This window comes from Cupressus sempervirens, chromosome 3, assembly GCF_028749045.1.
Source record: "Cupressus sempervirens isolate cs-2001-9-10 chromosome 3, ASM2874904v1, whole genome shotgun sequence".
Lineage (NCBI taxonomy): Eukaryota > Viridiplantae > Streptophyta > Pinopsida > Cupressales > Cupressaceae > Cupressus > Cupressus sempervirens.
Window position 1 is genome coordinate 218,310,677 of NC_143120.1, and position 13,363 is coordinate 218,324,039.

Genomic DNA, 13,363 nt, shown 5'->3' on the forward strand with positions numbered 1-13,363 from the left:
ACCAATAGTCGTATAAAACCACGGGAGGTAATTAAGTCATGTTGTGAAACCTGCAAGGGACTCTGGCCCATTGCCAATAGGACTTGTCACTCTCTTGGTTGAGATGGGTATTAAGAAGTTGGGTCCTGGTAAGGCAAAATACTTGGCTGAATTTTAAGTAGAGTACATTAAATGGGGCATGAAAACCCTTGCACTACACACTCCAGAAATGTTCAATAATATTAGCCAACACAGGTTCCCTAGAGACTGGATGATTGACCTTGCTATACCCTTTTCTATGAGTGGTGGTGTCAATAATTACTCCAACTACAGGACTATAATGATCAACCCTCTATTTGCAAAACTCTTCGGTAGCATGATAGAGAATAGAATCAGCAAATGAGGTGAAGAAAATCATAAACATGCAAAAGGGCAAGCTAGTTTTAGATCAAAGCACTTGACAATCAATCATTATATCACCTTGAGGCATATTATCAATAAAGCATGGGAGAGAAAGGATGAGGTATTTTTATGCTTTGTAGACTCTAAAAAGACTTTCGGCACTGTCCCTAGGGATAATCTTTGGCTCAGGATGGAAGAATTGGTGATCCCTACAAATCTTAGAGTTATTCATAAGATGTATGAAGAGGTGAAAGCCAAAATCAAAACTTCATATGGCAATTCAAAGTGCTTTAGGAGTAATATAAGGGTCAAATGGGGTTGTCCACTATCTCCTACTTTGTTTGGGCTATATATTGACAAACTTGAAGAATGGTTAGACATGCAAAATGGTGAGAGTATCTAGTTAGATGAATTTTGGTTGCCAAATTTGTTCATGGTTTGCAAGATCACTTGAAGTTGCAGAGTATAGGTACCTTGGGATTGATTTCAACAAAAAGCTAAGCTAGGAAGGTTGTCGAAAGGAAAGAAGTGCATTCTCAAACAACCTTCCCAGCTTAGCTTTGGGATTGGAAAACTACTCAAACTTTATTTGGGCTTCTTGTGCTGCTGATTGTTCTCTATGGTTGTGAAATATGAGCCAACAACACTTCAACCTTACAACCTTACAGTGGAAACAAATCAAGGGGATCCAAAAGCATTGGATCATAAACAAGTTTGAAATTTAAAAGAAATACTATTTCATATGATATTATATTCAGTGAAGTTGGGGCCACACCTATAGAGGCAATTGCTATGGTTCACCTCATTAGTTATCTAAAAAGAACTAAAAAAATGTGTGAAGGTAGATGGCCTAAAGTGGTCTTTTATGATATTTTGTGCAAACGTAAAAAGACATGGATGCAACAAAACATCAAGTGGGTGAGCAAATGGAATATTCATTTCAACATGTGTCCCATAAAGATAAAAAGATCTTTGTTATGGAAAAATTTTATAAGAGAAATTGGAGAAATGGACTTGGAAGGGAAAAACCTATTATATACATTAGCCCCACGTGTGATCAACTTTAAAAGGCATACATTGGAGCCAACATTGCTTGGAGAGCTAAAAATCATATTGCACAACTCAAAACCAATTCTCATCAACTACAATTTGAAACAAGGTGATGGAAGAGGCCAAAAGAATCTTGGGAATAAAGGTGGAAACTAAGCAACACTTTGTGTTAGAGTGTGAGGCATACAAGGATATCAAGTTTAAATTTGTGGATATTATATTTGGCACCTCTTGGCACAACTTATTTAGTGAGGGAAACATTGAGAAGTTAGGTGGGCTCATCATCAGCATGTACAAAAAAAGAATAGAATTGTTAAAGTTGGTTCAATTGAAAGGTTGTTCCATAGGCTATGTTTAGCCTCATAGACATCAAAAATCATCTATCTATCTCTATCTAAATGTGAATTGTATAAAACAATTAAAACATTGCAAGCCGAAAAGAGTCTAAAACAAAATCCAACACAAATAGAAAAGATGTTAAGAATACATTTTTACTTTTACTATTATATTTTTTATAATTAAATATCCTAATGTAAAGAAAATCATTCAAAGACTTACTAAAAACTCAACTTTCCCAAATAAATATGAGAATTAAACATTGGAACGTTGCGCTGAATAACATAATTCATACTAACACAATTTTCAAAAACTTTTTTTTATAAATACCCTTAATATCATTTTAATAGACAATAAAGACCTAATCTATACTATTCGAATCCTTCAATAGAATGATACATTTTTCAACTTCGTTTTTTTTAATTATATTAAAATAAATCAAAATTTAATAAATAATACTTTTATAATGCTTATCTTACTAAAAATTGTCATTACTCTCAAAAAAAATTTATTTACTTTACAGACTGTTTTGCATCAGCAGAGTATTACATTCTTCGACTGCTGGAAAAGGCTTCTCTGAACGAATTACGCTCAAATATACATACAAGCAATAAAATCTCGGGCACATAATTTACAACATCCGCATCTAAGCCTCTTATTTTACACTTGATAAGAATAAAGAATCGTAGAATTGTCGCGATTTCAAGAATGATTGAACCAACACCAGATTGAAATTCAAACTGCAGCTCTGACCGATGATTCCACTCCTTTCGTACAGTCCCTTTTGGAGTGCATGGGATGAAAATTTGGCTCCTTGGGTGTTGTCAGCTTTTTAGTTGATCTATAACATCATCACCAAACAGATCAGTGAAGTAAGTTTTAGTCCTTTAAGCTTCCCGGATCGCATTGGATCATGCCAAATCTTTTTTATTCTAAAAGAAAGTTACGTAGGATACAAAATCCAAACTAGCTACCTTAGAAATAACTCAACACAAATTCTAGATAATTTATTAAGATAGAAGAAACATCTGAATCAGATATTAGAATGGAATAAAATCATCAACACAAATTCTAGATAATTTATTAAGATAGAAGAAACATCTGAATCAGATATTAGAATGGAATAAAATCATCAACACAAATTCTAGTTAATTTATTAAGATAGAAGAAACATCTGAATCAGATATTAGAATGGAATAAAATCATCAACACAAATTCTAGTTAATTTATTAAGATAGAAGAAACATCTGAATCAGATATTAGAATGGAATAAAATCATCAATTAGATGCCACAATGTTACTGTCCTGCATACAAATTAGATGCATATTACGTTTCAGATGATAACAACCATAACCTAGAGGTTATGCTTTATAAGAACAAATACTCTTCGCTTTCAATAAAATGAGCAGAGCAACAATTACTAGCAAAGTTGTTAGTACAGGAAATGAGGTTTTATAGAGAATTTAAGGTCAACACATTCAACAAATAATGTAAACTCTAGAAGTTTTGAAAAGAAAAGGAGAGAGCAAGACACCTCATAGGTTTGAATGGTGGTTTGCAAAAGTTTGGCATCTTAACAACAGGCCGATGGTGTAGTGCCTCCTCTGGAATGCTTTTTATTTCTTCTCCTATGTCATCCAACTAGAGATTGAATTATGTCAGCATTTAAATTTCAGCATGTTAATTATTTAATAAGTCAACATAGAGTATAGGAATCAGTTTACCATTTTTGCTTTGACAACATCAATATTCCTAGGTCTGGATTTGAGTTTCCCTTCATGCTACCATATCAGAAAAAACATTCAGATAAAAAGAGGGTGTTAGTGATAGATATAAGGAGAAACTCCAAATAATGAAGCCCTCAAGCGTTGCTTCACACAAAACACTCACAGATTTAGGTGTTTCAGGTTTCCCGTGCTTTGATGGATCAATATGTGAGTGGTTACCCTGTTGTGGAAAATAATTATGAAAAGCAATCAAGATTACAGAATTTAAAGTTTCTAAGCTCATAATTATTAGAAAACAGCTTCATGAAAGACCTGTTATTAGTTATCTTCAAGAAAGACCTTTACCTTGCATGATTGTCTATATAACGAGTTTTATTTAGATCCAGAACATTAACGGTTTCTAAATTTTAATCATGTCTATCTTCTCCTCAAAGCTACACAAAATTTAAGTTGCCTAAGTGTGAATTCAAACTACCCAGAAAGGGGCTAACCTGCATTTTGTTTGCCCTTATTGCCCTCATTGGTGAGGTTTCATTTTCTTCCGCAACTTGTGTTCTCTTGTGGAGGCTGTTCTCCTTACGCTCTCCTCTTTCCTACAAGAAAGAACATACAAATCATAGGTTGCTGTAAAGTAATAATAAGATTCCAAAATTGTTCTCTTCCAGAAAGACCATTTGCATACCGCAGTTCTCAATCGAAAAGGTTTAGGCAATGTAGGTTTAATCTTCTTATGGTTGAATGCATGTGGTGTAGATGTACCATAAACTTTTGTTGGCAGTGCTGTCTGGCATGTGGAGAACGCCTGTTAACAGAGAGATTATTAATTAATATACCATGCATGTTTTTCTGGGTGAAGATAAACTGATATAGCAATAAATGAAATAATTGGGAGGCCAACCATGCAGCAACTATCATCTTGACAGGCTTCACCATTAGAACAATTTATCTTTGAGTTCATCTCACCACTTGTCCTGTTGAAAGATTGTAAGAAATCATATCAATTTTGGAGTTTCCAGATCAAAATACAAATTCCTTTATACAAAGAAAATGATAAAGAGAATAGGTAGCTTACCTCTTCTCTCCTTTTGATGGAGTGGAGAGATTTTCTTTGTTTACAGCACAATCTGCAACAGCTAAAATTTCCACAGCTCCATCCGATTTTGAATGCGGGAAACAATCTCTGTCAAACAACCCAATCTCCTCATTTTTTTTGAGTTCAGCAATTTGAGGTGTTTCGTCACAGTTCCTTGGTAGCTGACAAACAACTTCACTGCATAAGGAACCTGAAATAAATAACTGAGAACTTCTATCGGGCTTTGATTGAAGACAATTTGATCCTCCATGGCGGTAATCCTCAAAAGTTTCTAAACAGTTTGTGTGGCAGACATCAGCTTTGATTATCTCATTTCCTACAAGATGAACCTGGTGATTAACCTCTGAAAGGCAAGTCCCGGAATCAGAAATATCAACCTTAATGGTATGGTCTTTTAGCTTGTTGCAAGAAAGGCCTACATTCTCGCCATTTTCAGGTACCAAGTCACCTTTATCTATCTTTTGCATTGAATCACTATTATCTTCTTTCACACATTGAACTGCAACATTCGCAATAACCTCCAAACACTTCCTAGAATCTGAACTTACATCTTTGTGGAATCTCTTGCTCTGAAATTTTAAATCAGACTCCAACTGAATGGCTTCCCCTGCTTTCCCTTCTTTTGTTCCTCTGATGTCATGCTCTTCATCAAATATAACATGATCTTCATTCTCCTTTAAATTTTGCTTGTTCTTCAGATAAAAATGATCCCTTTTTCCCATAGCCTTGGACACAAACTTTGAAGACTCAACTACAACTCCAGTTTCTAGCATGGCTCTTGTATGCCCAAAGTCAAAAATTGTCAGAACTTCACCCACTTTCTGGTTTTCAGTACCAGAATTCATCACTTCAGTTTTTCGTTCTTTTAGATTGTTATCATTATGTCTGACATCTAATGCATCTTTCCCATCAAGTTTTCCATCTTCAGTTTTTGTCTCAGCTCTCTGATCAGAATCAACTTCAAGTTTAGACTCAGATTCAGACCCCATCCAAATTATAATTGAATTTTCAGCATCGGATCCTTTGTTTTCAGCAGCTGAGCAGCACATAACAAATTTATTAGCCCCGTCTCCTAAGTTTTGTTCATTGTGCTTCACATCAAATTCAGTTTTCTGAGCTGTCGTTTCTATCACCCTTATATTTCTACCACTTAACACTGACTCAGAAGCAGAACCATCATTCTTTTCTTTCTCTTGTAGACTTCCATCAATAGGCATCACATATTGAATACGCTCATCATCATTCTTTCTGTCTTTAAGGATTTCTTTCTCATTTTTCCCATCAGATTCATTTTGAAGGTTGGACACTAATTCAGAAGGAAGCGAATTTTTTATCAATGTTAGTTCTCTAGCTACTCTATTTTCTGTGGTCAAATTCATCTCAGCTTCATGACCTCTCATTTCTAGATGATGATCATCAGCTTCCTCATCAAATTTACTCTGATCATCATTTTGTCTAACTTCGAGATTTGCTATCTCAATTTTCCCATCGGAATGATTTTGATTCTTGTTTTCCTTGCCCTTTCTCAAATCTTTGAAGAACTCCACCCCATTTCCTTCATCTTGATTAGATGTAGATTCCTCTGCACCATAGCTCTCAGATGCTTTCTGGATTTCTATCTCACTAATGCCATAGGTTAATCGCTTGCCAGGAATTATAGAAGCAAGCTGTGCCACATATTGTTCTTCCGTTCGAGATTCATGCTTCCCAGTTAAATTGGAATTTCCTTCTTTACTAGTTTCTCCAGGATATATTGGAGGATTCTGTTCATCATTGTTGCCAGTGTGTGACTGTTTAATTGATGATCGATTCTGACTACACCCTCCATCTGTATAAGTGCTTCCAACCTTCCCCTGTACCAAATCAGTTTCCTGTACAATTGCCCTTGTTAAACTTTCTTTCTCATTACTTTGTTCAGAGACCAGGACTTTTCTATTTGATCGAAGGTGATTTCTTGCTTTTCTAGAATCTTTTGGCTTTGAAGAACTTGGGGAATTATGAACCTTTGAAAGAGGAGACTCACTAGGCTGGAGACTGCAAGGAGTTAAACACACCCTAGGAGTTTCCTTTGCAGGTGAACAGTATTTATTATCATTTGCAGCAAACTCTTCGTGTTTTTTAGGATTAGAAAAGTGTTTTCTCACGGGTGTAAGGTCTTTTGACGGAGTCTTCTTCACAGATTTAGTTGGAGTTTCAAACAATATGCGCCTTGGTGCAGCTGCTTTGCTTCTAGCAGCAGTATTCGTCCCCTTTGACAAAGCTGGGTTACTTCTGAAGGGTTCTCTTTTTACTGAGTGATTTTTCTTAATCCGGGGTGTGGAAAAGGCTGTAGTGACTTTATTGATAGATTGATTTTGTGGCGTTAAATTGATATCGGATGCTGGAACTACCTGTTCTCCTGTCAAGATACCTGGTGGATTCTCCTTTAAACTGTCCAACCCATCTGTATTGGATGATGGTTTCAGAGATGAAAGGCCTTCAGCACCAATGACAACCATTTTGCAATTAAGGGTTCCAATATCTGTTGAGTTTGGATCCTCGTTCTCCTCACATTGTTTATGTCTAAGTTTGCTAGCAGACATAACTGTAGGTTTTGCTTTCCCTGGTGTTCTGTCCTTGCCCTTTGAAGTTGGGGTAGATAACTGAGCTCTTAGTCTTGGCCTAACGCTGATAGCAGCATGCAAGGCCAAAGTCAGCATGGGAACTAATGGTTAGTGCCTCCAGAGAATAAGTGTACGAAATGATGATAGACCTCACCTGGATTTACCCTCCATTGTGGGTGACTTGGAAAGAAAACCAACAGATTTGGATGCTTGAGGCTGAATATAAGGTAGAAAATCAGCAGTCATCCTTCTAGTTAGAATCATCAAATAACAAGTACATATAACAATTAAGATATTGTATACCGAAAGGAATAAAATAATCCCAACCTTCAGCAAGTAAGAAGGTTTAGGTGTTTGATCCAAGAGCATGCCATGTTTCTGATCACATCCTAAATCAGAACAGAAAACAAATCAACATCAAAAGTTTCCGTTCTATACATAAGTTCATAACATAAAATAGAATCATTCAAACTAGAAAAGTTTAAGTCAATCGCAAACAAATTATTTTTTGACCTAATAAATGAACTGGAAACAAAAAATTAGCAATCTCATGCACAAATAGATAGTAATCATTGTGGAGTTGAAAAATCAAATAAGATACAATGACAAACTGCAGATCTAGATAAACTACATCTAAAGAATATGCAATTAGGAGAAATGGGACCATCTCTAGTAAATCTGAATTATATTATTAAACCCATCACCTGAAGTTCCTAATTCAATCTACAGAATACTTCTGAATATGAAATCAGGACGACTAGCCCATGCATGCCATTGAACTATACAAACTTTATTCTCAATATTTTAATTCTGAAGCAAAGCGACCTCATCAGCCCTCACATTAAGTTACAAGCCCTCACATTAAGTTACAGCGATCAACGGGGGGAATACCAAGTTTGAACCCTGTCATTGTTCAATCAAGCAATGTAACATCCAAGAGTAAAATTGGATAGGCTCTATCCCTAGTCCTTCCTCCGCTTGAGAAATGTGGTGTACTTCCCCTCTTCTGGGAGAGGTGAAACTATCTCCCAAGTTCATTGGATACTGGATAGGTTCTCTCTATTACACAATCTCACAAGTGCACTTCTACCTCCCCAGGTGGAGGACACAGAATCCTTTTACTCGAGAAACAGACAGAGCTCAAAGTTTTCTTGGGATGAAGATTATGGTTTCCATTGATGCAAAAATGCAAATCCAACCAACTTGATATCGGAAAAAGAGAGAATTGTTCATTTATCTATCCGTTGACGAATGAAATAATGCAAATTCAAAAAGCATTTAAAACCTATAAACAATCACCAATATTATTTTTCACAACAAAGACTACTCTAGGCAGAACTTCCGAAAAAAGATTATCCAAACCACGATCGATTTCCCTTTGCTTTCCTTTTGGGCTTTTGGGGATAAGAGTACAACTGCTTTCTGACAATATAGATACAGTGCGCTCCCTGTATAATCTGATCTCTGCAGGTTTCATTGTCCCACCCTCAACGATCCCTTCTATGCATGATATGTGTCCCTATATGATATGGTACCTCTGTTTGAAGTGTGACCTTTAATGAATAACTACCTGAATGCCTGGTTTTTTTATACAATTTGTGTGTCAAAATACAATGCTCTTCTGGAATAAGCTGCCTAATTTGATTAGTTTCTGACATCTTGGCTCTTTCTAGTGACCCCATTGCCAAGAAAAAAGATCAACCGTGTGTCTAACTCAGTGCGGTAATTTCAAATCTACTAAAATTTCATCTAGAAGGTATACACTCTCTAGATAGATAAAATCTCATGCACCCTCCACCATGAGATATATACTTTATCTTCCAACGATGGATTTGGCCAATAAGATACCGTTTGATTGCGCGTCTTACAAATGATCATGTGGGAACATCAACTTCCCTCTCTACAGAAGAGACGGAAGAACATTAATCCCTCAGTGGGTTCGCCCAAACCCCTCAGATCCCCAGAAGCCTCTGAAACCCCTAAATGACCTAGACCCGAAAACCTCAAAAGCCATGAAAGATAGGCAGAGATGAAGAAATTCGGAGTGGGTATGATAGAAATCTGACGCAAACTACTGGAACAATGACAAGAACAAAAAAAAAACTATGAAAGCACAATGAGGTTATGGAATAGAACATACCAACTCGAACACAAAACCATGCATTGTCGTCAATTAGAGGTTCCTCTGGGACAGGAAGGGTAAAATCAAACCACTTGGGAGCTTGAATACTCTCATAAAACTCTTCCCTCACGAAGGTGAGAGATTCTTCCTTCCAACATTCCTGAAAAGCCTCCACTTCCATGGTGTGAATTCACCTCTGCCTCTCAATCTCAAATACTCTCCAAACACAAAGAGATGCAGGCCTGATGGACGCTTCACTTCTCTCTCGCCATGAGTGACAAAGAATGCAAAAAATCCAACATTTCCATGTTGCTTGTCCAAACGAGGCCCCGTCAATTTATAATAATTGTCGAGGTGCCATGCAACAGGGATGGGACCGGGCGGGAAGAAAACAGCTGGATCATGTAGATAGCCGTAGGAGCCGCGGTCAAACGTACATAAAATCAAAATCACTCTTGTAACACCCAAAATCTTGGCCCTGCACCGAGCCGGGCAGGTATAAACGATTGCTGCGCGCACTTGATGCTGAAAGTACTGTCAGATGCTGTCAGCGAAACATCTGACTGTACTGGCGATAGACACAATACCTTCCCCTGCACCAGCGAAGCAAAATTCCCCCCATGCTGACCCTTCTAAGTATAAATCATTGCCGCCACTTTCCAACTCTACTAGCACGCAGCGGAATGTGTTTTCTGTCTTCTCGCCAAGATCCTCCCCTAAACTCGTGAAGCAGGAGTCGCTGAAGACAGAGGAGCTCGCATTGATCCCCCATCGGTCACTCCCTCCCAACGGATCCTTCTCTCCAACGGCTAGTAACCAGCGGGTGTCTCAACTTGGCGTCCAACCGCATAAAGATGTTCAATCGCATTTACATCCGGGTACGTCCTTCGCTAACCTCTCTTACTCCTCTCCTTCTTGCATTAATTCTATCTTGGTTGATGTTGCCTCTCCCCATTTGAGCCCGCGATCTCCGCCTACCCCTCCTCTCGTTACAACCAATAACTTTTTGGAGCGTCCCTCAAACCATTCTCTCCCTTTTTCCACTTCTAGCCCGGTCAACCTTGCAAGCGTGGCCCCCACCATTTCTGGTTGGGAGAACAAATTGGTGGTTAATCTTTCCAGTGCTTTTCTTGACCCGCTAACCTTTAATTTTGTCAAGCGTGGTCTCAATTTTGCCCTTGCCCCCCATGAGGTTCCGCGTGTGGATTTCTTAGTGGAGATTGAGAGTGCCATCCGTTCGCTCCCCCATGATGTTGCTGATGAAATTCGGCAGGACTGTGCGGTTACACTTAGACATGCTAAACCTCCTAAGCGTAACACCTCGAAGAGAGAATCCATGGCCTTCAACAATTTTTTGAAAAATAACGATGTTATACTTGTCAAAGCAGACAAAGGCAATGCTACTGTCATTATGAACAGGCATGACTACCTTGCTAAAATGACAGACCTTCTCTCTGATTCTAGCAGCTACAAACCCCTCTCCTTCAACCCATGCTCTAAGATTTCCAAGAATGTTAGAAGGGCCATTTCCTCCTCTTCTTTTGATGATGTCACAAAAAAGAGGCTTTTACCGTCCAAAGAGTTAACCCCTCGCATCTATGGTGTCCCCAAGATTCACAAAACTGGCATTCCCCTTAGACCCATCATGGACACCAGAGGTTCTCCCACTTACCATCTTGCCGCCCATCTTGCCAAGCTTATCTCTCCGCTTCTTGGCCATTCCAACTCCTTCATCAAGGATTCCTCCCACTTTGTTAGCTTCATCAAAGAGTCCAAACTAGATGAGAATGGCATCTTGGTTAGCTTTGATGTGGTCTCCCTCTTCACGAAGGTTCCTATTCCTGACGTCGTTGGTATTGTGGAAAGGAAAACTAATGTTGAGATCGCTAATATGGTTGATCTTTGTTTAAGGTCCACCTTCTTCTCCTTCCAAGGGACTTTCTTTGAACAAGTGGATGGGGTCGCCATGGGCTCCCCACTCTCCCCGGTTATTGCTAACCTTTATATGCAGCACTTTGAAGAGCTGGCCCTCCACTCTTTCCCCCTCAAGCCTAAATGGTGGAAGCGGTACGTTGATGATACCAATGTTTGTTGGCCCCATGGTATTGATAAACTAGAAGAGTTTCACATTCATCTCAACAACATCTCTCCTAGCATTGCTTTTACCAAAGAGCTTGAAACCAACAATCAATTGCCCTTCCTTGATATTTTACTCATTAAGAAACCAGACGGCTCTCTGGGACGTCGAGTGTTTCGGAAGGCCACGCACACCGATCTGTACCTTCATGCTTCTTCTCACCACCATCCGAGCTAAAAAGTTGGCACGCTCAAGACCTTAGCCTTAAGAGCCCTCAAGATTTGTGATGATGACCACTTAAATTCGGAGTTGACCCACCTCCGCCAAGTCTTTAGACTAAATGGGTACTCCCACAAACAAATCTCTAGGGCCTTTGTCCGTGCTCGCTCTTTCTTTTTTTCCCTCTCTCCTCCCCAACCCAACCCCTCTCCGCCTCCCGCTGTTGTGTCACTTCCCTTTATAGATGGGGTCTCCCAGAAACTTGCCAAGATTCTGAGCAGAAAAGGCCTACGCGTGGCCTTCAAACCTTGGTTTAGGCTCAAGAATCGTACCCCCGCTCTCAAAGATGCCATTGATGTTTTTTCAGCATCAGGAGTCTACAAAGTTTCTTGCTCTTGCGGGATTCCGTATATTGGTGAAACTGGTCGCTCTTTCAGCACTAGAATCAAGGAGCATAGTGCCGACATTAGACACGACAGGGTTCATCAGTCTGCTTTAGCGGAGCACTCGTCAGCCACTAAGCACCACATTTGTTTAGAAGATGCCCAAATCGTATCCAAGGAGGACAACTATTTTAAAAGGAAGCTCAAAGAAGCTATAGTTATCAGCAGTCACCCTGTCAACCTCAACAGAGACGATGGGTGGACCTTAAACCCTTCGTGGCTTCCTTTGCTGACTAAAGACCAACGACCTTGATCCTTTGGTGTTCTGAGTCCGTCGGTCTCCCCTCGCCTCCTTACTCCTAGTTTCTCCCTAGTTGGTGGCCTGTTTGAGGTCGGTGATTGCTCTCTTCCTTTTCTTCTTTTCTCATTCCTTTCTCTTTATTGTCGGGATCTTTAGGACGCCCCCATCTTTGGTTCCTTTGTTTCCCTTGTCTTTCTTTGTTTCTTCATTCCTTCTCTAATGACCCTTCTCTTTCGGTGTTCAGCTATGTCCTTGTTCTTGTTTTTTCTCTTACTTTATCGTGGTCCCCGAGGTTCATTCTTTCCTTTGTGATCCCCCTGATTTTGATTTTTATTTTTTATTTTTTAATATTTTGTTTCTCATTCTTAGTTCATTCTTATTGTTATTTATTATTTGGTCTTTTTTGGTTTTATGTTCTTCTTTTTTTTTCTTTTTTTTTTCTTTTTTTTTTGAGCAATTTCATTGTTATTTATCATTTGGTTTTTTTTTTTTTTTTAAATCTCCCCCTCAATCCGCGTGTTCCCCCCCCCCGCCCCCCTGTCATGTCCCCTTTTTAGCGGCATAACTTTACAGGGGATTTGCCTATCATCGACTCTCGTAGGCAAATGATTATGGGAAGAGGGTCATTTTTGTCTTCCGATAATTACAATTTTGCTCTCGAAGAATAATAATTGAGTAAGTGGGGCCTACTCGTCCTAATATTAAATTGAGGTTGTACTCTAACTTTATAAAGTTATTTATTTAATTTTATAAAGTTTTACATCATAAAAGATGATTCCGGAAAACTTCCAGAAACTTCTCAGCGAAGTGAATAAATAGAGGACATAGGGCTCCCGTTTGGAACAAGCGATTTTGTGGATTCTACTATTTATCATATTGGAGCAATTTGTGGTCTCCGGCCGGCAAATTCCATTTGATCTTCGAGAACGAAAACTCCCTTGGATCTGCATAACTGAGGAAGTGAGATATCTTCTGAAGGGTTGCACATGGGAAGTGGTCTCCAACCATTTCATGTTGGGCTTATCTGCATATTCAGATTAGGTTAAGGGGAATGACTTCTTGGAATCCTG

The 13,363-nt window shown here is 38.8% G+C and overlaps 1 protein-coding gene across 2 annotated transcripts; it reads right to left on the minus strand.

Annotated features, from left to right (window-relative positions):
- Positions 1 to 2,226: 2,226 nt before the first annotated feature.
- Positions 2,227 to 9,770, minus strand: LOC149565602 (uncharacterized). 2 transcript variants are annotated; one of them, XM_089819120.1, is made up of 11 exons: positions 9,332 to 9,770; positions 7,519 to 7,580; positions 7,346 to 7,407; positions 4,568 to 7,255; positions 4,394 to 4,466; positions 4,178 to 4,297; positions 3,987 to 4,088; positions 3,659 to 3,715; positions 3,493 to 3,549; positions 3,303 to 3,409; positions 2,227 to 2,608 (listed from the first exon to the last, which is right to left on the minus strand). In XM_089819120.1, exons 1-11 carry the CDS (start codon positions 9,492 to 9,494, stop codon positions 2,503 to 2,505), a joined length of 3,597 nt encoding a protein of 1,198 aa, XP_089675246.1. In that variant the 5' UTR covers positions 9,495 to 9,770; the 3' UTR covers positions 2,227 to 2,502. The 2 variants fall into 2 exon arrangements, with proteins under 2 accessions (XP_089675246.1, XP_089675247.1); XM_089819121.1 differs by lacking the exons at positions 3,303 to 3,409; positions 3,493 to 3,549; positions 3,659 to 3,715 and having other exon boundaries at positions 2,465 to 2,608.
- Positions 9,771 to 13,363: the final 3,593 nt, after the last annotated feature.

Coding starts and splice junctions, on each gene's coding strand:
- LOC149565602 (XM_089819120.1), bottom strand. CDS start 9,494: ATGGAAGTGGAGGCTTTTCAGGAATGTTGGAAGGAAGAATCTCTCACC. Junction 3,550..3,658: donor AACCTGAAACACCTAAATCT/GTGAGTGTTTTG, acceptor CTGATATGGTAG/CATGAAGGGAAACTCAAATC. Junction 2,609..3,302: donor CCACCATTCAAACCTATGAG/GTGTCTTGCTCT, acceptor ATGATGTTATAG/ATCAACTAAAAAGCTGACAA.